Source organism: Nicotiana tabacum, chromosome 20 (genome assembly GCF_000715075.1).
Source record: "Nicotiana tabacum cultivar K326 chromosome 20, ASM71507v2, whole genome shotgun sequence".
NCBI classification, from domain to species: Eukaryota; Viridiplantae; Streptophyta; class Magnoliopsida; order Solanales; family Solanaceae; genus Nicotiana; species Nicotiana tabacum.
The window spans coordinates 89,870,203-89,892,140 of record NC_134099.1 but is presented as its reverse complement, the minus strand read 5'-3'; the positions used below and the strand labels follow the sequence as shown (position 1 = coordinate 89,892,140).

At 37.7% G+C, this 21,938-nt stretch overlaps 1 protein-coding gene across 1 annotated transcript; it reads right to left on the bottom strand.

The window, feature by feature from the left end:
* Positions 1–888: 888 nt before the first annotated feature.
* Positions 889–10,960, bottom strand: LOC107819381 (pyrophosphate--fructose 6-phosphate 1-phosphotransferase subunit alpha-like; the record flags this gene model as incomplete). Its single annotated transcript, NM_001326044.1, is given in 19 exon segments — positions 889–1,341; positions 1,496–1,661; positions 1,867–1,970; positions 2,149–2,265; positions 2,369–2,473; positions 6,396–6,452; positions 6,541–6,585; positions 6,677–6,787; positions 7,014–7,087; positions 7,173–7,266; positions 7,379–7,459; positions 7,677–7,730; positions 8,118–8,201; positions 8,379–8,446; positions 8,552–8,665; positions 8,747–8,821; positions 9,050–9,162; positions 9,515–9,687; positions 10,847–10,960. Coding segments are annotated over 19 exon segments (1,851 nt in total). The 3' UTR covers positions 889–1,215.
* Between the last annotated feature and the right edge of the window lie 10,978 nt (positions 10,961–21,938).

The window sequence follows — 21,938 nt, the reverse complement described above, 5'->3', positions numbered from 1 at the left end:
GAGAGAAGCATTAAACATTTGCAGTTAACAAAATAAGGATGTTCCAAAGCCATCTTTGCTGAGATCCTCTTTGAAAGCTCAAAATGCAACATCTCCTGCAATCCAAGTAGCTTGAACAAATTAGCGTATTTACATCAACGAGCTAATCAGGTAAAAACTCAGTCTTCCTGTTATTGCTTGGCAGCCATAAGAATCCAAGTAGTTTGACAGAGACAGACATTTAATGATATTCACTTTTACTTTATTTGATTTTAATTACGATTGGAAACTCCTAGGTTGCTCATGTATAAGGACAACCACCAAGGGCCAGATTGGTAAACGAACAAAACCAGATACTATATAGGGAGGTCCCAAAGTCTTGCTGCTCTTGCACTATACGAATTAGCAATTAACTCAAAACGCTCTTTTTTTTTGTTGAAATAGCTAGGGGCATTGTCTTGTCTTGCTATTTTCTCTTTTCGGTGCAACACCTATTTACTAACCATCATTTCTGCATTTTATGTTCCTATTTTTCCTATGATCTCTGTGGTGAAACTAATATTCTCTCCTTTTTGTTTTTCTTATTATCTTGAGCCGAGGGTCTTCCGGAAACAACCTCTCCTCCCCCCTCCCCCTCCCCCCCTCCCTGCTAGTTTCTGTCTTTCTGAGATTTACTTTGGACTGCCAACGAAAAACTCTCTCTCTCTTTCATGCACTGAACCAATTAGCAATTAGCTCAACTCTCCTTTTTAGTATCTCCCTCCCTCTCTCTCTCTCTCTCTCTCTCTCTCTCTCTCTCTCAGAACTACAGAAGGATTTCTCAATTGACCTCATAAAACGACTCGTAATAAAGTATTCTAAACAGTGGCTCTTCGAAGTCTCGAGTGCAGTACGTACACGAAAACATCCAGAACTGAATAGGTTTGCAATCTAATTTGAATACAAAAATCCAAACAGTCGCCAAAACTTAGAGGTAAACGAATTTGTACCCCTAGAAACCGCATAAATACAATCTTCTCAACATCATTCGCCTTGTCAAAATTGCAAAAGTACAAACGAATAAACTAAAGGCATTTGAACACCTCTATTGTCACAATCAACTAACACTTCTGCACCTATATAAAGTTTGTGCAAAATCGGAGAAAATATGATAGGGAAGAAAAAGAAAAGGTAATGACTATATTTTGGCAAATAGGACTTCCTCTAAATTTCTTCAGGGTTAAGAGGGGTTCTCATCTAGAATGGCGTGTTCACAGTTGAAGGTGAGGACATCAGGGAAAGAATGTCCGTGACAGAAGCCATGGCACTCAATGCTGCTTTCAGGACATCTTGCGAGCAGCCAGGCTTCACAATTGTACGAACCTGGAAAGAAGTTGAAAATAAAATGAAAAATATGCAACATACCAAAGTCAAAAAAGAAAAATGTATAGACAAGCTTGGATAGTGGTTGGGCATGATAAATAAATGATGCTATGTTTTTCCTTAGGAATAGATATTCTGGTTGAAAAATCAGCACCTTGTCCAGATACTCTTGCAATTTCTTAATACGACCCATGTAGTCCTGGTCTTCAACACAAAGAGTAACAGCCTTTGCGTCAGCACCAGGGCCATCAAACTGGAGGGGACCTGGGTTTCTGTATACATCATCGAGCAAGAACTTTGTTGCATTTTGACTCAATAATCTGCACCAGAGAAAAGAGACAAATCAGGCCCAAAGGCAGGCCAGAGACAAATAAGTTAGATGCACAGAATTCGCTTTGGAATGTGAGTTCTTAAGAAAGCTTTTTCTTGGTATTTACTGTCTACTGCCTACTTTTCAACCACGAAAGTTCAATTTCCTCTGAAGCTTCACTTGTAAATAAGTAAAAAGTAGTGTTATTGACATACTCATATGCTTTGCCCTTCAAATCCACAGTGGCTGGATGCACAGCAGGCTTTCCAATTGCTGCGTTGCCAGGACCACGACCATACCGTTTCACAGTCATCATAGCCTAGAATTTAACCAAACAGAGATAAGGTCAATATTTTTCTCTTCTCTTTTATTTTTATTTTCTGTTAGGTAGTGGACAGAGTGAAACCTTATTTATGTAATTATTACCGCTTCATAAAAAGTGGATAAACTTTAGGGTCCTTACGGGACATCAGTACAAAATAAAGGATGGAGCTTACAGTTATTGGAGCAGCCGCACAGCGCCACTTGTTGACAGGATTCTTCAAGTTAGTCACAGTGGCCATGTAACCATTGAGGCCAGCAGCCAAAATATGATAGCAGATGTGACCAAGTACCTGGCATGTAATTTTGTTACGATCTTTTTAATTCTGTAACAATCTTATATATCTCAACTAAAAGAAAAAGAAAGAAAAAACTAGGAACAAAATCAAAGCTTACATATGCATAGTCACAATCAAACTTTGATGGCAACGATCCCCGAGCTTGATAACCAAAGAAATGGCAAATTGCGTTAAATTTCTTTCCCTTGTAAGTTCCTTCTTTCTGTAAAGTCGCAATATAGACATGTTATGTAAATGTAACGCTGACCAAGGCAAAGAATATCCAGATCATGTGAAACACACTTTTTCAGATGCACCAGCTATTAAAAGTAATAACAATGATCTTGAAAGCAAACAAAAGTTTACAAAGAAAGACTGCTCAGTGAAAACATGGTTACTATTAAATAAGGCCGCATCAATTCTTTAGCAAGTTTTTGAGCTTATGATAAAGGATCCATATGAAATAGCCTATACCCATGTCTGACCCCTTCTACACTGACATATCAAAGCAAATGAAGAGTTTAATTAACATAACCTTGTAACTGGGAGTAGATAACAAGCAGCTTTAAGATTTAGAATTCCTGGGTAAAACGTTATGAAGAAGAGCTGTATTTCATGAATTAAGGAAAGAGAAAATCTTGATTGAATTCTCAGAGGTCTAAACATATTATTCTCCCCACTCCAAATTATTAGTAAAACTTTCCGTCAACAAATCTTGGCGAATTTGGCTGCTGGCCTCAATGGTTACATGGCCAACAAATTCCACTCCAAACTTGATTGTATTAAAGGAAATTATTCTTGTAACTTTCCGTCTAACAAATTCGCCAAGAATTGTAACACAACAACAATATAGAAGTCAGTACACCATACTTACAAGCTGAAAAGCTTATTATTAGTAAAACAACATACTAAATTGTGGTTAGAGATGGGACATTTCATTTATTTGTCCTTAAGCTTATCATTTATTTGTGTTCAGGAGACCAGGTGGGTAGGATCGAAGGCGAGGAATGCAGACGGGCTTAAATTGTGGTACTCCGGACGCGTGAAGGGCAAGAACGGAGTGGGTATTTTGGTGGACAGGGAGCTCAGGGAGTCAGTGGTTGAGGTTAGGCGGGTGAATGACAGATTGATGGCGATTAAGTTAGTAGTTGGAGGGAGCACTCTGAATGTCGTTAGCGTGTACGCACCGCAAGCGGGCTTGGACGAGGAGGTTAAGAGGCGCTTCTGGGAGGGGTTGGATGAGGTGGTGCGGGGTATTCCGTCAACGGAGAAGTTATTTATAGGAGGGGATTTCAATGGTCATATTGTGTCGTCGACTGGGGGTTATGGCGAGGTGCACGGTGGCTTCGGCTTTTGGAATAGGAACGGAGGTGGTACTTCTCTATTGGATTTCGCTAGGGCTTTGTGATCGCGAACTCTAGTTTTCCACAGAGGGAGGAGCATTTGGCTTTGTGCTAGCGCTATGTGGACGGCGAACTGTATTAGGGAGGCGGCGAGAGAGGTGTTAGGGGTCTCGAAGGGCTACTATGGCGGGCACCGAGGCGACTGGTGGTGGAATGATGTGGTCCAAGGTAAAGTGGAAGCAAAGAAAATGGCGTACCTTGCGTTAGTGGAGAGTACTGATGAGGAGCAGAGGAGAGCAAACAGAGTGAGGTATAAGGAAGCTAGGAAGGAGGCAAAATTAGCGGTCACAGAGGCTAAGACTATTGCGTTTGATCGGTTATACGAGGAACCGGGGGGCAAAGGCGGGGACAAAAAGCTATTTCGGTTGGCCAAAGCGAGAGAGAGGAAGGCTCGTGACCTGGATCAAGTGAGGTGCAACAAAGACGAGGAAGGTAGAGTATTGACGGAAGACTCCCAGATCAAGCATAGATGGCAGACGTACTTTCATAAACTTCTGAATGAAGAGGGGAGCGGTAGCATCGTGCTAGGGGAGTTAGGACACTCCGAGAGTCACCGAGACTTTGGGTACTGTAGGCGTATCAAGGTTGAGGAGGTAGTGGGAGCTGTGGGTAATGAGTCGGGGCAAAGCGATAGGACCAGACGAGATTCCAGTAGAATTTTGGAGGTATGTGGGTAGAGCAGGCTTAGAATGGTTGACTGTGTTGTTTAATGTTATTTTCAAGACGAAGAGGATGCCAAATGAGTGGAGATGTAGTTTGATGATTCCGTTGTTCAAGAACAAAGGTGATATCCAGAATTGTAATAATTATAGGGGCATCAAGTTGTTAAGTCATACCATGAAAGTTTGGGAGAGGGTGGTGGAAGGGAGGGTGAGGAGGGCGGTATCTATTTCTGAAAATCGGTTCGGGTTCATGTCGGGACGTTCTACTACGGAAGCTATCCACCTTATAAGGAGATCGGTGGAACAACACAGGGAGAGGAAGAGGGATTTGCACATGGTGTTTAGTGATCTAGAAAAGGCATATGACAGGGTCCCTAGGGACGTTCTTTGGCGATGCCGGGAAGTGAAAGGGGTACCGGTAGCATACATTGAATCGATAAAGGATATGTATGATGGAGCTAAGACTCGGGTCAGGACTGTGGGAGGTGACTCCGAGCTTTTTCCGGTGATTATGGGGTTACACCAAGGATATGCGCTTAGCCCATTCTTATTTGCTCTAACGATGGATGCCTTGACACACCATATTCAAGGGGAGGTGTCATGGTGTATGTTGTTCGCTGATAATATAGTTCTGATCAATTAGTGGTGTAGCGGTGTTAATGAGAGACCGGAGGTATGGAGGCAGGCTCTGGAGTCCAAAGGTTTCAAGTTGAGCAGGACCAAGACGGAATATCTGGAGTGTAAGTTCAGCGGCGCGTCAGGGGAAGCAGACGGGGTGGTGAGGCTCGACTCACAAGTCATCCCCAAGAAAGAAAGTTTCAAGTACCTAGGGTCTATTATCCAGGGAGATGGGGAGATTGACGGGGATGTCACGCACCGCATTGGGGTGGGGTGGATGAAATGGCGGTTAGCATCTGGAGTCCTGTGTGACAAGAAGGTACCACCGAAACTCAAAGGTAAGTTCTACAGAGCGGTGGTTAGGCCGGCTATGTTATATGGGGCTAAGAGTTGGCCAATTAAGAATTCACATATCCAAAATATGAAAGTAGCTGAGATGAGGATGTTGAGATGGATGTGCGGGCATACTAAACTGGATAAGATAAGGAATGAAGATATTAGGGAGAAGGTGGGCGTTGCTCCCGTGGACGACAAGATGCGGGAAGCGAGGCTTAGGTGGTTTGGACACGTGCGGAGGAGAACCATAGATTCCCCCGGTTAGGAGGTGCGAGCGGTTGGCTTTGGCAGGTACGAGAAGAGGTAGAGGGCGGCCTAAGAAGAATTGGGGCGAGGTGATCAGGCAAGACTTGGCGCGACTCCAGATTTCCGAGGACATGGCTCTTGATAGGAATGTGTGGAGGTCGAGCATTAGGGTTGTAGGCTAGGGGGTAGTTCATAGTTTTTCCCTCTTTGTACCGGGTAGTCTGATAGAGTTTTGCCTATGTTTGGTAGCGGTCTATGTTGTGTTCACACTATTTTGTTGTTTTGCATATGATTGCATTGTTGCACTCCCTTTCACTTATTTGGTATATTTTAAGATATTATTATTATTCTCTTGCTTCTTTTGTTGTTACAGATCTATTCTTTCGTTTCTTTTCTGAAATTATTATCTCTTCTATTGAGCCGAGGGTCTCCCGAAAACAGCCTCTCTACCCTTCCGGGGTAGGGGTAAGGTTTGCGCAGGGGCGGATTTAGGGGGCGCAACCCTTCGCCGAAAAATTACACTGTATATATAAGGCAAAATCTGTTTTTTATCTCTATATATTAAGTTTTGAACACCCTTAACACAATCCAAAAGTGTAGTTTAGTGGTCAAGGGGGTTCAAAATCTACAAAAGGTCATGGGTTCAATTCCCACTAGCGACAAAACAAAATTTTTGAACCCCCTTCGTGGAGATCCTGCCTCCGCCACTAGGTCTGCGTACATCCTACCCTCCCCAGATCCCACTAGTGGGATTTTACTGGGTATGTTGTTGTTGTTGTCCTTAAGCTCCTACCAGCCATAAGTGTCAGAAGAGAACAACCATTCGAAATATCATATGCAACATTTTAGATTGCAGAATAGTGGGAAATAGAAGCTATACCAATCGCTTATTCATTTCAGTTTCCACAAGATGAGCTATAAGTTTCTCGGTCTCAATCTGTGGAGGAAGAATAAAAGAACAGTCAACTAAACACACAGTCCATATGTATCACCAAACACACCATCCAAATGGGAGAATTAGTTACCTGTGATAGCTGAGCAGAATCATCTGATTCTGGGTACAACAGGAGCTGTAACATCACAAGCATTTTATGTAAGAACTATCCAATTAAACTTAATTTGATATCTGAGCACTCAATTCCAACAATACACAAGTGGCACCTGCTTTTTTATAAAGGGAGGCAAGAATTCAAACAGCGCAGATGCCCAAGGTGATAGTTGAGAGGAAATCTTATCAGCAGAAACGCCTTGCCTCAGTAAACCATGAATTTCCTGGAATGCACAGGATCATAAAAAGGCATTATGACAACCAAAAACCATTTCCAAACAAAGACTCATAGAAGCCCAATTAAGGCTTGAAAGTGTTTCTTTTTTGGCCTATTTGTTCTCTTTCCCCTTTATTATTTTCTCTTTTGTCCCTCGGGTAAGTGAAGAGGGCGTGAAAAGAGGACCTTGGGAGGCAGGCTAAGAAAATAACATTCTTTTATTTGCAATTTACCTGCAGTAGAGCATATACTTCAGGAATACTTTCAATAAGTCCCTCTGGCAACAGGACCACACCATGGTTTTTATCTAAATTCAAAAACTTAGTGAGCACACAAAATGTTTGGAAAAACACCTCAAAAGACAAAAGAAGAGAAAGGTAAAGTTTCCATACCTTGTTCAGCCCTAGCTTGAACTGCATCACAAATTTTGTTTGTGATGTCAAAAAGTGTAAGCTTCGATGCAGCTACCTCCTCACCAAGAATCACCTGCAAGATCATTTACCACTTTTCGATAGAGAATGCTTGCAAGTTCTAATAGAGAGCATGTCCTAAGAGCAATATCACTTCATTAGTTTTCTAGTGAAGCCATAAAACGAACCATATTAGGATGTGACTGCAGAGTGCATTCTAAGGCAACATGTGATGCCTTTCGCCCCATGAGTCGGATGAAATAGTAGTACTGAAAAGGAAAAATTACCAGGTTATATAAAAGATTGACAAAGGACATGGGTAGGAAATATAAAGATAAGGTTGTAAGCATAATTCAACAGACAGTCAACACCATCAAAACAAATTTATATAACAGAAATGAAACCCAACAGAAAGGTATGTTTTAAATAACCCAACTATACCACTAGATATTGGAAGAGACGTAAAAGAATGAACGAGTCAATTACCTTTTCTGCCGAGAGCGCATCAGTGCAGACATTGCTAATGAGTTGGGAGTTAACCTAAGATGAAAACAAGGATAATAAGCTTCTGCCCCAAAAGCAATTTAAATTTGTTTCAGTTAAAGCACACAAATAGCATCATAACAAGACTTTCCACTCATGCAAAAGTCATCAAAATGACCTACAACACTCACCATCTGAATGTACTTCACCCCAAATTCCATTCACGTCTAAAATAAAAAGTAAAAAGGACACTCAACCAGTCCACCACATAACCATACGCAAGACCCTCAAACTTAGAGTGGGAAGCATAACCACGAGTCTAAAGGACGATGCCTCTCAAAGTTAAAGGAAACGGTGTTAGAGGTAAATTCTGTAAATTGTAAAAAAACAAATATGGTCTTCAAATGAATTCCTTTCAAATGATTGATATAATTGGATTAATACCTTGCATATTGTGTCAAAACCGACATTTATTTCAACAAACTGATTCTTTAGATCTCCATTTAACGTAACAGGAACTCCTACCACCTGGAGAAAAGGACAATCAGAAAGTATGAACCTTCCCCAATGAGAGGATAAAATGGAAAGGAGAATGCAAAGGTTAATGTTGGAATACTGCAAAAACACTTGAAAAAATGTTAGGTTATTCATTCATATGAGATAACAGTGAATTAGATAAAGAGAACTGCCTCAACTCATGCATACTTTTGTTTGGCATTTTGCTTCGGTAAATGTTTCTGCCAGCTGAGCAGCATCAGTGTTTGATGTTACCCCTTCAAAAGTCAATGCACATGTTAGTATGTATGTGTGTTTGTGTGCGCGGGCTAGCTTGTGCTGGAAGATCCATAATGAACCATAAAAAGTTGCATAATCAATACCTCCAACAATGATAAGGGCGTCCAATTTCAAAGTTTTGCATGCAGCCATCGCGGCATTAACTTGCTCGGTCGATCTAATTTGATCTTTTGTCCGGCCCAGCATGTCATAACCACCTTAAATGGGACAAATCAACTAATGATAAGCTTAAAGATAAAGTGGAATAAATACCAACTTCATCCAAAACCAGGTTTTACCTTGATTCTTATAGGTGGAAAGAACATCGTTGGTGATCTCTAGGGTTTTCTGAGCAAATAAACCTTCAGAACCACCTGTTGGCACATGTAAAGAGACACTCATGTTAACTGTGTTAAAGTAGGGTCTGCTAAGGGTTTAGTGCCCTGATGTCCCAACAATAGATGACAAGACGATGTCAACCGGGAGAGTATGAGAAACGATCTTGAAATCAAGCAGATTTATAGGAGAGTACATGAACAGATGCATCACAGAACATAGAGCACCAACATTTTTAAAAAATAAATAAAATAAAAAATACTTACCCAAAAAACCAAGCAAAGTGCTGTTAGGATTGTGAATTTTAAGAGCGTCATGAATACCCCATATTACATTATGCCCTCCAGGTGATTGTCTCCCACAGAAAACAACTCCAACCCTAAAAGGAAAGAGCACACACTCTGAGCACATTAGATATCAAAAATGTTTGTGATGCAGTTAAAAATCAATAAAGTTCATTTCATGGAAATATATCTCAGTGAGCTTTTGCCCTTATGTTTATACATGAATTTAATACATCAGTGTTGACAGGAACCGTTAGTTTAAGTCCCCCCAGTTAGATCCAAAGACAGTAAGTGCTAGAGGAAAATTAAAACTAAAAGGAAAAAATATTCAATCACCAAAACAGAAGAATAGTCATACACCTACGTTCAACATAGACTTGGTGCAAAAATCTCATGGTTTCATAACTGATGCCATTAGGAAGTAAACTAAAGAATTATAGCGCATACCTCTTTGCCGGATGCTCAGTAATTATCTGAGCATCAGTGACCTTAGCAGTTGCCCTAAGAAAATGGGCTAAGGGCTGACCATAAGTGTGAGGAAAAGACCGACTTATTGTGTGTTCACCAGAGGGATCTGATGCAGTGGTTGCATCACCTAGCTCTACCCGCACAGTAGTGCCCTGTCATAGTGAAACAAGAATATAAACTCATGATTGAAGACGGAAAAACCTTTCATCCAAAAAGAGTTAGCAGGATTGAATTCTCTGAGCATCTTGTGTGATCACTTCGAAGAGCAATATTTTGGTGAATATCAATATCATAGATACAAAGAACTGGGATCCCATATCATAACCAATGATAACAAGACTTGAACACTATTCAAGGAAACAATCCAGCGGAAGCTGGTAATCAATCAACAAGACAACACATCTAACAAGATAATCAGATAAAACAACTGAAAAACTTCAAAACATTATTGTATACATTGCAGAAAGTATATACATAATTCATCCTAGATTTTGCACTAAAAAATGGAGTGCAGTTTACATATGTTCTGCTAGGATAGGGACTCCATATGCAAAGTCTTGCCTTGGTTATCCATCAAAGAAGAGACAATTAGCATATGTTCCTGGAGGCACGCTTGACAGGAACCTTTTTTTTTTGATAACCGAGACGGACTTGTGGCGCAACGTCTGGGACTTGGTGGATAACGGACCCACCCCTTTACTCTTCTCCACTTAACTTCCAAGCATTTATCTGCAGCAGGGACCGAACCCGTGATGTGTGGCTAATCGTTCACATCACAAGTTAAGTTCTTACCACTAGAGCAAAGCAAAGCACTAGACTCTTACACTAGATTAAAGCACTTTTTTTCTTACTTTTTATAACCGAGAAATCCCCGAAGGCCAATGGTGCAAGGTTTGAAACTCAATGGATAATGGACCCGACTTGCCCCTCTACCCTACTACACTTAACATTCTCCTTTTTTTTCCTTCTCAGAACTACTCGATCACCATACCTTTTTTTGGAGATAGTGGTGCCCGGGCCAGCTTGACGCACCTCGACTATTCCACCAGGCGCACAGGTATCGGGTAATTAGAATCACCTAATTTCTTTTTGGCCTCCGCTGGGATTTGATTTTTAAATTTGATAAATCGTATATAAACACAATGACTAGTGTCAGATCTACTATTAGTATGCGGAGACAAACCATAAAAACACGCATTCCTCCAGATATTATTGCTGATTTTCAAAATGTTTAATATACGCAAGAGTGAAATAAGCGGACAAACAATGAATTATACACAGATGGGCAGAAAAAAAGAGATGAGGAGAAACCTGAAGACAAGGAGGAAGTTCTGGTTGGTACTGAGATCGATGTTTTTGCAGATCAGAAAGTTCTCTAGCTATTCCGTAATCTGCATCCATTGTGATATTCGCCTACAATCACTCGTGTACCCTTTTATTTGTTCTGTTTATATTGCAGGGATTCGAGCACCCGGAATGACAAAAGTACCCTCATTGCATAGTTGTGTAATTGTGGGGAGAGGGAACTGATATGTTAAGTTGTTAACCAAATGTAGTTTAATTTATCTTTAAAAATCAATATTAAGAAATTGTGAAATTACTTTATGGGATAATTGAAAATTTTATTTTTATGAGTTGCAGTTTAACATTTCTTTTTCTTGAGTTATGATTTAAAACCACTTCAACTTTTTTCTTTATTTTTATGCTTTGGTAATTGAACTGTTTTCTTTATAATAATTGCGTTATAAATATAATTGTATTTACGGTGAATGTCTATATTTAAGAGAGATTTCCGGGTTTGTTATTTGGTGGCTAAGTCATTTTTCCCCTATAAATAGAGGGATTCTATTCAATTGTAATTCACCCAAAATCAATAAGAATTCTCTCTCTCTTTCTTTGCAATATTCTTCTTTAATATTTTATCACACGTATTAGCGAGATTCCAATCAATTGAGTAGATGCTTTGGGATGCGTGCATGGTGCTCAACTTATATATAATATTGAGCATAATGATTATCAATTGTTCCATGAACTTCTTTCGTGAATAAATTTTGGATTTAAAGTAAGTATTTTACCTTATTTTTCTCTTTTAAATTCTTGACATTCTATAATTTGATTTTAAATACAAGCAAAGATAATAAATTGTTAATATAATGCTAATAGAGTTTGTAAGAAATTCTAACCTCCCGAAGTGGTAAAATATATGTGCCTTACCAGGGTCAAATTCATATATGATTGTGGACAAAGAAGTGAAAACTCGTCCCATTGAATTTGCTTCATTCTCATTCTCATTAGAGAATGTGACAACAGTATGTGATAAGTCTGAAATAAGACAAAATTATTACTATAAATGTATCAATGGATGTAGACGTGGCAATAGACGAAATTATAATCGTCATCATTGTGGTCATGAGAACAATAAGGATTCTCAAAATAGTCATTCAATTTGTGAAAGTAATATTTGTCTTCGATTTGACATGAGATTTTTTAAAGCACATATAAATGATTATGGTCCATTTATGATGTGAATGTGATAACATGTGATTTTAGAATACATATTCATTCTTGAAAGAATATAAACGTGCTAGTGGTAGGAAATATATCACACTTACCTCTAGAAGGAGGTTTGAGATGAAATAAGAAAATATTTTTGTTATTATGGTATGAATGGTCATTGATCACATACTTATTATGATTATGCCAAAATATTATGGCAATGTGATTATTACAAGGCAAAAATAATAGAAGTAACATATCTTGCCTATAATGATTTTGACCATGACCATAATGGTATAACTTTCTCCTTAAAAGAGATATTCACCATTTGGACGTTGATGAATATGTGGTAGTACAAAATTAATTGAAAGCTCTGGAAGAGCCAATTATATCATGTTGGAGAAATAAAATTGATTATCAATAAGGTATTGTGTCGTAGTAAGTCTCAAAGAAACTTAATTAGTTTCTAAAGTATTCGCGAAAGCGGTTGGTTATATTGAGACTATAAATAAAGGAAAGATTTAATATCTTCTATTACTACAACTTATAGCGTGGTAATATGTATGTGAAAAGCTGTCTGTTTTATTCTCCAATTTGTACTACATAAATAGAAGAATGTCACGACAAAGTGTAAGTTTATTGATATAAAACCTCATACCATAATAAACTTGAAGTTTATTGATAATTGCACACGTCATGGTGTAAACCTGAAGTTTATCAATGTTGATAATTTATCCAGTTGGCATAATTGATTTAGCCATGTTAATTTAAGTATGTTGTGGAAAAAAAAAAGAATTCACATGGGTAAATATTAAAGAACTAGAAAGTTCTCTATGAATTCTCTTATGTTGATTGTTCTCATCAATTAATAGACCAATTAAAATTGGGATTGAATCTCATGAATGCTGGAAATATCAAAGGTGAATATGGGCCTATTCACCTGTCATGTATACCACATAAGATGCGTGTATGATATGATTATATATGTGATTATTAACCTGCAATCTGGTGTTTGCAAGGTAACTTGCTCATTAATTTAATTTAGAGCAAAAATTTTAGATTTTCTATTCAAGACAGTTCATCTTGATAAGTTGGTCCACATCACAGTTGATTTAGCAAAATAATTTATTGTGTTACTCCACTTAATAGCTAAATTGTTGCTTATAAGAACAAAGTTATCTATATCAGTTTGATATAGGTTATATACGAAAGTATATTACATTATCCCCTTACAAATGGTTCAGGGTCAATAATCAAATAATTTCATCTTATTATGATTGATGTACGGTGTATATTTTGATTAACACCATAACACACAAAGATGGGTTTCCGAAGTTGAGGAAGCAAGTTAGTTTTCTAACATGAGGGGGAGATAGGATAAACAGTTGAGAAAAAGTTACGTGGAATGAATTATCATTTGTACATCTAGATCCTCGAATAAAACAATATGAACTTGAAGTTCATAAAAAGATAATTCATCTGCAGTATATTGCAAAGCATGTCAGACGCATTTGCTGACCCAAAGAAGGTAACTATATTCTTACTGCAAATGCTCATATTAGAATAAGTCCAAGAAGGACAAAATCTATGGTACGCTTAAACGTATAGACAAATCGGTTTCAAACAAACTTCTCAATAAAGAAGATGAGCAAGTGATCAAAATGATCATAATAAGGAGGTAAGTGATCTAGAAGATCACATGACATAACACTTCATAAAATTTCGAGAGAGGTACAGGTACATAAAATGAATGAAGATATCTGTATGTTATGTCTTTATAAAAAATTATTAGGACCGATATAAAATGTTCGTCGACGACATCTATGATAACGCTAAGTGTAGATGGGGATCTTAAGTCTGTCGAATATAGACACAAAAAAGCCAAATGGAAGAGAAACAATTCAAGTAGAATTGGTTTCATACGAAAGATATATAGTTTTGGACCCGCACTTCAAATACTTAAAAGTATAAAGTCAATGGTGTGTGCAATCAATTTTTGATATCTTATTTGTCTAGCATGACATGAAAACTTGATATGCATCTAATTAAAGTCTATTATATGACTTAACTTATATGACAATATTTGAAGCATTTAAATCTCTTAAAACATATACAACTCTTGGTCCTGAAGTACCACATCCTAAGTGTAATTTGTGCACATATATATCTTGTTATAACTATAAGCATGATAATGTGATAACGAGAATACCTCTATGGAGATATCGAAAAGGCTATTCCACGACATTATATGAAGACATTACATATTTATCAAGAATGATGATTTCAAGGTTCAACATATTCATTCAAGTTAATATGGCTAATTTGTTTATCAAATCTATACCAACGATCTTTTGAAGATGGTGCACAAGATTGGAAAAGGCTCAAGGATATGAATTTATGCTTTCATCATGGGGAGTTAATACGTGTTGTACTCTTTTTACCTTATTTGTTCCACTGAGTTTTCCTTGCAAGATTTTTAATGAGGCAACCAAAAGGCGTATTGTTAGATATGTGTACTCTTTTTCCTTCTCTAGAATTTTTTTCCTAATGGGTTTTATTTTAGTTAAGATTTTAACGAGACACATTATCTATTGAATAGGCATTCAAGGGGGAGTGTTATAAATAAAATTATATTTAAGGTGAATGTCTATATTTAAGAGAGATTTTCGGGTTTGTTACTTGGTGGCTAAGTCACTTTTCCCTTATAAATAGAGCGATCCTATTCCATTGTAACTCACCCCAAATCAATAAGAATTCTCTCTCTTTCTTTGCAATTGTTACACCGTATGTTTCCGTACGTGACAGTACGCCTTAAGTAAATTGATGAAAGCTCAAAAATGAGATATTACATCCCGCATATTTCGTACGTTAAAGTTTCGTCGTACGTTAATCGATGTAAGTTCGGGAATGAGATAATTTCAAGATTATAAGCATTTTATGCTATTTCAAACAAGTAATGAGTAAATTCGTGAAGGTGAGAGGGTAAGCAAAAGGAAGAAAATGAATTTCATCGAGGTTTGAAATTTTGGGATAAAATACGGCCCGAGCTAAAATATGCGGTATTTATGGACTAGTACCATACAAGGTACCACATGGCCATGATGGTAAGGTGTATAAGGTGTGTTAAAAATGTATAGTATTTTAAATAATTTAAGATAATCCTTAATTATGTGGGTAATTGGTTAATTACCGGGTAACAGAACATTACCTAATTAACTAATTTTGGATAAAGATTAAATTCCCCACCCTAACCCACGTGGCAGCAAGCCACAACTTAATCTACTGACTCATTAGCCATGTGAGATTATGTGACAACTAATTAAAAGACAAGCCTTGAATTTCAAAAAGGCTATATGTCTTTCTTACAGCTCAGAAGATTCATATCATCAATACTTGAGAGATGAGAAAAAGCTCTTCATGGACACAATCTGAAGCTAAAAAAAATGAAACCAAAGGCCAACGATTGAAAGCAAGCTGAAATAATAGAAGGGTGCGGGTCTGTAATAAATTGAACAGAGATTTTGCAATTTTAAGGGAATACGGTGTAAACCTTCTCAAGGATACCACACGGATTTTTCCATACTCCAGGTATGTTAAGGCTATCCCTTCTTTCTTTTGGCATGATCCGTACGATACGAACGAAACGTGCAAATGCACAAATTCTATTAATAACTCTATTCATAGAAGTATTAGAGATACCTATGTTCTTGAAATTTCACGTGCCATAATATTTTATTATTTGTTCATGGGTCTAAGAAAAATATGAAAGTTAAAAAGAGTTTACTTTATGATATTACTCAGAGGAAAAATAGTATTATGATATTCCGACTGATTTTATTGACGTACTTTTCATGCATTGTATTCATGTGCATTGACCCATGACCATATGACGTTATATATGTAAATATATGTATATGGGATATGGGAAAAGGTTACAGCGTTATATACGCACCACCACCTGATCAGCTGGGATATGATGATGATGTTGTCCACAGTGGCCGAAATATGATTCAAACGTCATTATATACGCATATATATATGTAAATATGATTCAAACGGCGTTATATACGCGTATATATGTATATGGGATATGAGAAAGGTTATGGCGTTATATACGCACCACCACCTGATCAGCTGATATACGATGATGATTTTGCCCGCAGTGGTCGATATGATATGATGGGATGCCCTCAGAGGCTGATGATGTTATGAAACATGTACCTATGCACGACATGACATTCATACGCATACGCATGACGCTAAAAGTAATTTATGATTTACAAAGTTATTCAGACTTACAGGTTGAGTCATGTACCTTATATGTCTTCCATATCTCTTATGTATTTATTTATGTGCCTTACATACTCAGTACATTATTCGTACTGACGTCCCTTTTTCCTGGGACGCTGCGTTTCATGCCTGCATGTCCCGATAGACAAGTCGAGAGCCCTCCATGTAGGCTATCAGCTCAACGGAAGATGTTGGTGCGCTCTATTTGCTTCGGAGTTGCTTGTTTGGTTAGTATGAGTTAGACGTATATTGTTTGGTATGGCGGGACTGTGTCTCGACCTTTATGATATTTATGTATTCTTAGAGGCTTGTAGACATATGTCGTATACGTGAAAGATTGTACGGCTATGTCGGCCTGTGTTTTGGGTTTATAAATGATTATGTTGGTCTATTAGGCCCGTATGTCACGTGTATATATTGATGTAATAAGAAAAATACATTACGTTGGTACTCAGTCGAGAATGGTACCGGGTGCCCGTCGCGGCCTATCAGTTTGGGTCGTGACAAAAGTGGTATCAGAGCAGTTCTTTCCTAGGGATGTCTACAAGCCGTGTCTAGTAGAGTCTTATTTATGGGTGTGTCATGCATCACATTTATAAGCAGGAGGCTACATAGCATTTAGGATTGTCACTCTTTCTTCTTACTCTAGATCGTGTGGTAGAGCTCACTTATAAGAATTCATATTTCGAGATTCATTTTTTTTATTATTCGTAATAAGACGATACCTACATCTGGAAAGAGGGATTGGAAAAAGAGATAGTTGTGGAAAAGCTGAGTCAGAGGAATTGGATTTTTGTATAATGCCTACGATAAGTAAATGTGAGGTCTTTAGCAGATCATGGGTGTACTGAAAGGTGCAAGCTTCCTAATAAGAAGTCTTAAGGCAAAAATGTCTATCCATTTTTATGGTAAAAGACAATGAGAGATTAAGAAGATAAATGCAGGTTTCAACAAGCAAAAGAAGAAAGATGAAGAAGGGTACGAGGCACCCAATTAATGAAGGCTAACGACGTTTATAATTGAGGCAGAAGAACATAAGCTTTTTGAGTTATATTGAGGCAGAGGAACATAAGATTTTTGAGTTATATTCAATAGTAACAGAGGTATATACAATTGATCGCACCCATTCCAAATATGCCCTATGGGGATTAACAGATATAGTATAAGAAGATATGATGGATGAATTGTTTGTGTCAGTTGACATTTTCGAAGGATATTGCAAATATGCTAATAGATCCCCTTATGAGACACCAGATGGTGCACTCTGAAATAGTGTAGCCAGATATGAGTACTACAAAGACATGCACTATAAGCCTTGAAGGGATAAATATTACTTTAATGTGGCTCGCATCCCTAGTAAAGCGAGAACGTTAAGCAACTCGAAGAGCCATTGGATAGAGCAAAGGGAAGCTAAGAGCAAAAGAATGTCTTGTTTAAATTTTCAGAATAAAGTGATACGCATAAATGTTAGCGGGAAATAAGAAAAGAGTTAATGAAGCATTATGAGTAAGATGTGATACATGGATCAAAAGATGACAATATTACAAAATCTATAGTCAAGTGAAGGAAGAAACGAGAAGTGACAGGCCTTAGGACAACAAAAGAGTATAGGCCATACAATCATGTCCTCATTTCAAGAAATAAGTTCGCAACTCTAGCATGGTTACCAAGAGGAGAAGTTAGACCCCAGAGTAATAGAACCAGTATGGATTGGTGAACAAGATAAACTAAACATAAATTAAGGTCTGAGTGACTGATGATAGTCGCCATCATAAGAATTTCTAATTTTGTTCTGCCAATGATAGAATAGACGACAAAAGAAGATTCATAAAAAATTTAGAGAATGATCATTTAGAAAGACGCTTCCCTATAGCAAGCAATGTGAGCAAAGTTCAACTTAAGGGACTATATATGCCAGTTATACTAAGTTTCACCCTCGTAAGTAAGGAATTTTGCTATCCTTGGTACGAAAGGATTACCGCATGGCGAGTAAAAGTCATCGATGATGTGAAAGGATGCCAAAAATGAAAAGGTGAAATATCTATAGGCAAGTTATCATACCTCCAACTCTTAGTACTCCCCTAAAGGGGGAATATGGAATGATAAAAGGAAGAATGCGATACAAATGAGAAAGGGATAAGATTGTACTTATCCAAATGCTACAGATAGGCTACGATTCCAGAACATTATGCAAATGCAACGTCAATGAGAAGAAGTAAAGGTTCTTGCCCGAGATGTTATTGATAATTAAGGAGCTAGTGCGAGACGTAAGTTAAGACCAATGAAATAAACCAAGAAATATTTCGCGAAATATTGACATGAGGATGGGCCAACGAGTAGTTAGTAGTTGATTCAGAAAGAGCCTAGCTATGGCTAGTTAAGAGGATACAAAACAAGACAGCAGGTCGTGCAAGATAAAGATAGTAAAACCCAATATAGTGAATTCAGCCCCACAGTTATGACATTGTAATACTTGAGAAATATTCAAATAGGAGTTGGAGTAGTTAAAGGTACCGTATGAGTGTTACGAAAATAAAAGATAGTTCCACTGGAAAGACAGTCAAAACTTCAGTTCAGAAGCAGTAGTACGAGCAGATGAGTATGGAGGTAAGTAACTAAGGATAATTACAAGTGAGCACGAACATCAAAAATTCTATCGGGAATATGGTATAATAAGCTAGCATCTTTACAATAGTCAGAGGGTCTTCTCTAAGTACTACGACGAAAGACTAGCTGAGGAAATAAGGAAGAAGGCTTCAACCTCAGTACAACGACCTAAAGAGGAAATGGTCGTGTGACAATAGTCTCAAAACAACATTGTATGCACTCCCTAAGAAAGTGACACCTACAATGGCTAATGAACAGGGAGCAAAATCAGAAGTGATATTCAGGATCATACGAGTTGTATGGAATTTCAATATATATGGGCACTAAGATAAGCTAAATATGGACGCAACAAGGGGGCAGAAAGATTAGGAAAAGTGAGAAAGCTAGGATGGAAAAAAAGGAATTACTCGATCAATGATCCAGAGTTGGTTGCGTTAAGAACTCACTTAAGGGTTTGGAGTTTTATATATGCAGCATATACATCAGTAGAAGATTCTGGTATACGTTAAAAGAAAGAATTGAGCCCAGGTCATAAACGAAGGATTAAATTGTTAAAGGATTGTATCATGCATATTCTTCAGCGTCCATGAAAGGCTAAACAAAATAAATAAATACCATGAACCACAGATCAGAAGATAACTTAAGCCGACGTAAAGGCCGATCAAAAGAAGGAGGAAACTAAAGAGTTACATCACCCAAGTAAATCAGGAGTTTGATTATTAGACCCAGAAAAGTAGAAACATCGTGATCGAGAACATTCCAGGATCTCCCTTAAAATCAGAGGTACGAAAGAGATAGAAGATGTGACAAGAGGCTTTAAAGAAAGTAAGGTAAAGGTGAACAATGTACGATACACTCAAAAGCAAAAGGTTGAGGATATTTCATACTTGGGATAGAAGGCTAGAAGCGTGAGGATTTAGTATCCAGGAATGATAGCGGCGTCATTAGTGGAATATCTCTCAGCCCATGGTTTCTAGGTATCGAGAGGCCTAGTCAAGAGAGTAAAGAAGAGTTAGAGACGACATGATGTCTCGCTTGTTGTTCCAGAATAAAACAAGGAAACCTATGGTTCAAACAAGTTGAAGGAAGGTTGCAAGTAGTATAACTAGATATGTGTAAGTCCCGAGCTAAAGTATGGTAAAGCGACAAAGTTCTACGAAGACAGGAGTAAGGCTAAGAAAGGGCGAATGAGAAGCTGACTAGAATAGACAAGTCATCGGAATTAAGCCCATGAGAACAAGAGAGCTAATGGTTTCTCTAAGTTATAGAAAGTTCAATATAGCCTGAATGAACTCAAATGAATCTAAGATTAACAACATTTAGAAGGAAATGAAATGCTTCCCTGATAATAGAATGAAGGTATAATTGTGAGTATGATAGATAAGGACAACGTTTGGGCCTTCGATTAAGTAATGGTATGACAAGAAAAAAAAGAAAAAAAAGAAAAAAAAGAATTTCATGTATTGGACAAGATTAAAATAGCCATGTAAGGCGAGTCACATTGGGATACTATGAAATACGATTATGGAAGTATAATATCGTATCATCCAGGTGGATCAGAAAAATCACTTCAAATATTCCATGATGCAACGTAAGCTCTAGTGGCAATATATTACGTAAAAAAATTTCAAGTTATCAATGGATAATTGTAGATCAACATTGAGGTGAATCAATAATGGATGGGTAAAAGTTGCAACGTACGAGATGAAATTGGGCCATCAGTCTTAAGATGAACAGTAATGAAGAAATGTTAAAGGATTTAGCTTTATACATATAGAATAAGCAACGAGAGTAACCTAGAGTTCGGTAGCAGACCTCAGTAACGATAAATCGAAGTAAGAATTTTGGTATAGTATGGCCTACTTAGATGTAGTAAAGTTAATAACGCTTAGAGGAACAACTTGACATAATTTTGTATATGTTCACAAAATGAAGCCTAGAGATATGCTAAAAGCTGGAAGAGAAGAGAAGAGTCAGGCGCACATACAAAGTTAGAGTCATAAAGGTTGCATGATAGAAGGTAGCAATATTTACGAGATTATAAGGATTCTGACTACAAGTCGTGGTGTGGGAAAGAGGCTTAAAGGGGGGAATGCCCTAGCCTTTGGGATTCATTCACAGAACAGTCGCCTAGATAGCAGGGAGAGTAATAAAGTATTCGGAAGACATAGGCTATGAAAACGATAAGTGCATCAGTCAACATTCGAGGACGAATGTTCCAAAGGGGGGAATAATGTTACACCGTATGTTTCCGTACGTGACAGTACGCCTTAAATAAATTGATGAAAGCTTGAAAATGAGATATTATATCCCGCATATTTCGTACGTTAAAGTTTCGTGGTACGTTAATCGATGTAAGTTCGGGAATGAGATAATTTCAAGATTATAAGCATTTTATGCTATTTCAAACAAGTAATGAGTAAATTCGTGAAGGTGAGAGGGTAAGCAAAAGGAAGAAAATGAATTTCATCGAGGTTTGAAATTTTGGGATAAAATACGGCCCGAGCTAAAATATGCGGTATTTATGGACTAGTACCATACAAGGTACCACATGGCCATGATGGTAAGGTGTATAAGGTGTGTTAAAAATGTGTAGTATTTTAAATAATTTAAGATAATCCTTAATTATGTGGGTAATTGGTTAATTACCGGGTAACAGAACATTACCTAATTAATTAATTTTTGATAAAGATTAAATTCCCCACCCTAACCCACGTGGCAGCAAGCCACAACTTAATCTAATGAATCATTAGCCATGTGAGATTATGTGCAACTAATTAAAAGACAAGCCTTGAATTTCAAAAAGGCTATATGTCTTTCTTACAACTCAGAAGATTCATATCATCAATACTTGAGAGATGAGAAAAAGCTCTTCATGGAAACAATCTGAAGCTAAAAAAAAATGAAACCAAAGGCCAACGATTGAAAGCAAGCTGAAATAATAGAAGGGTGCAGGTCTGTAATAAATTGAACAGAGATTTTGCAATTTTAAGGGAATACGGTGTAAACC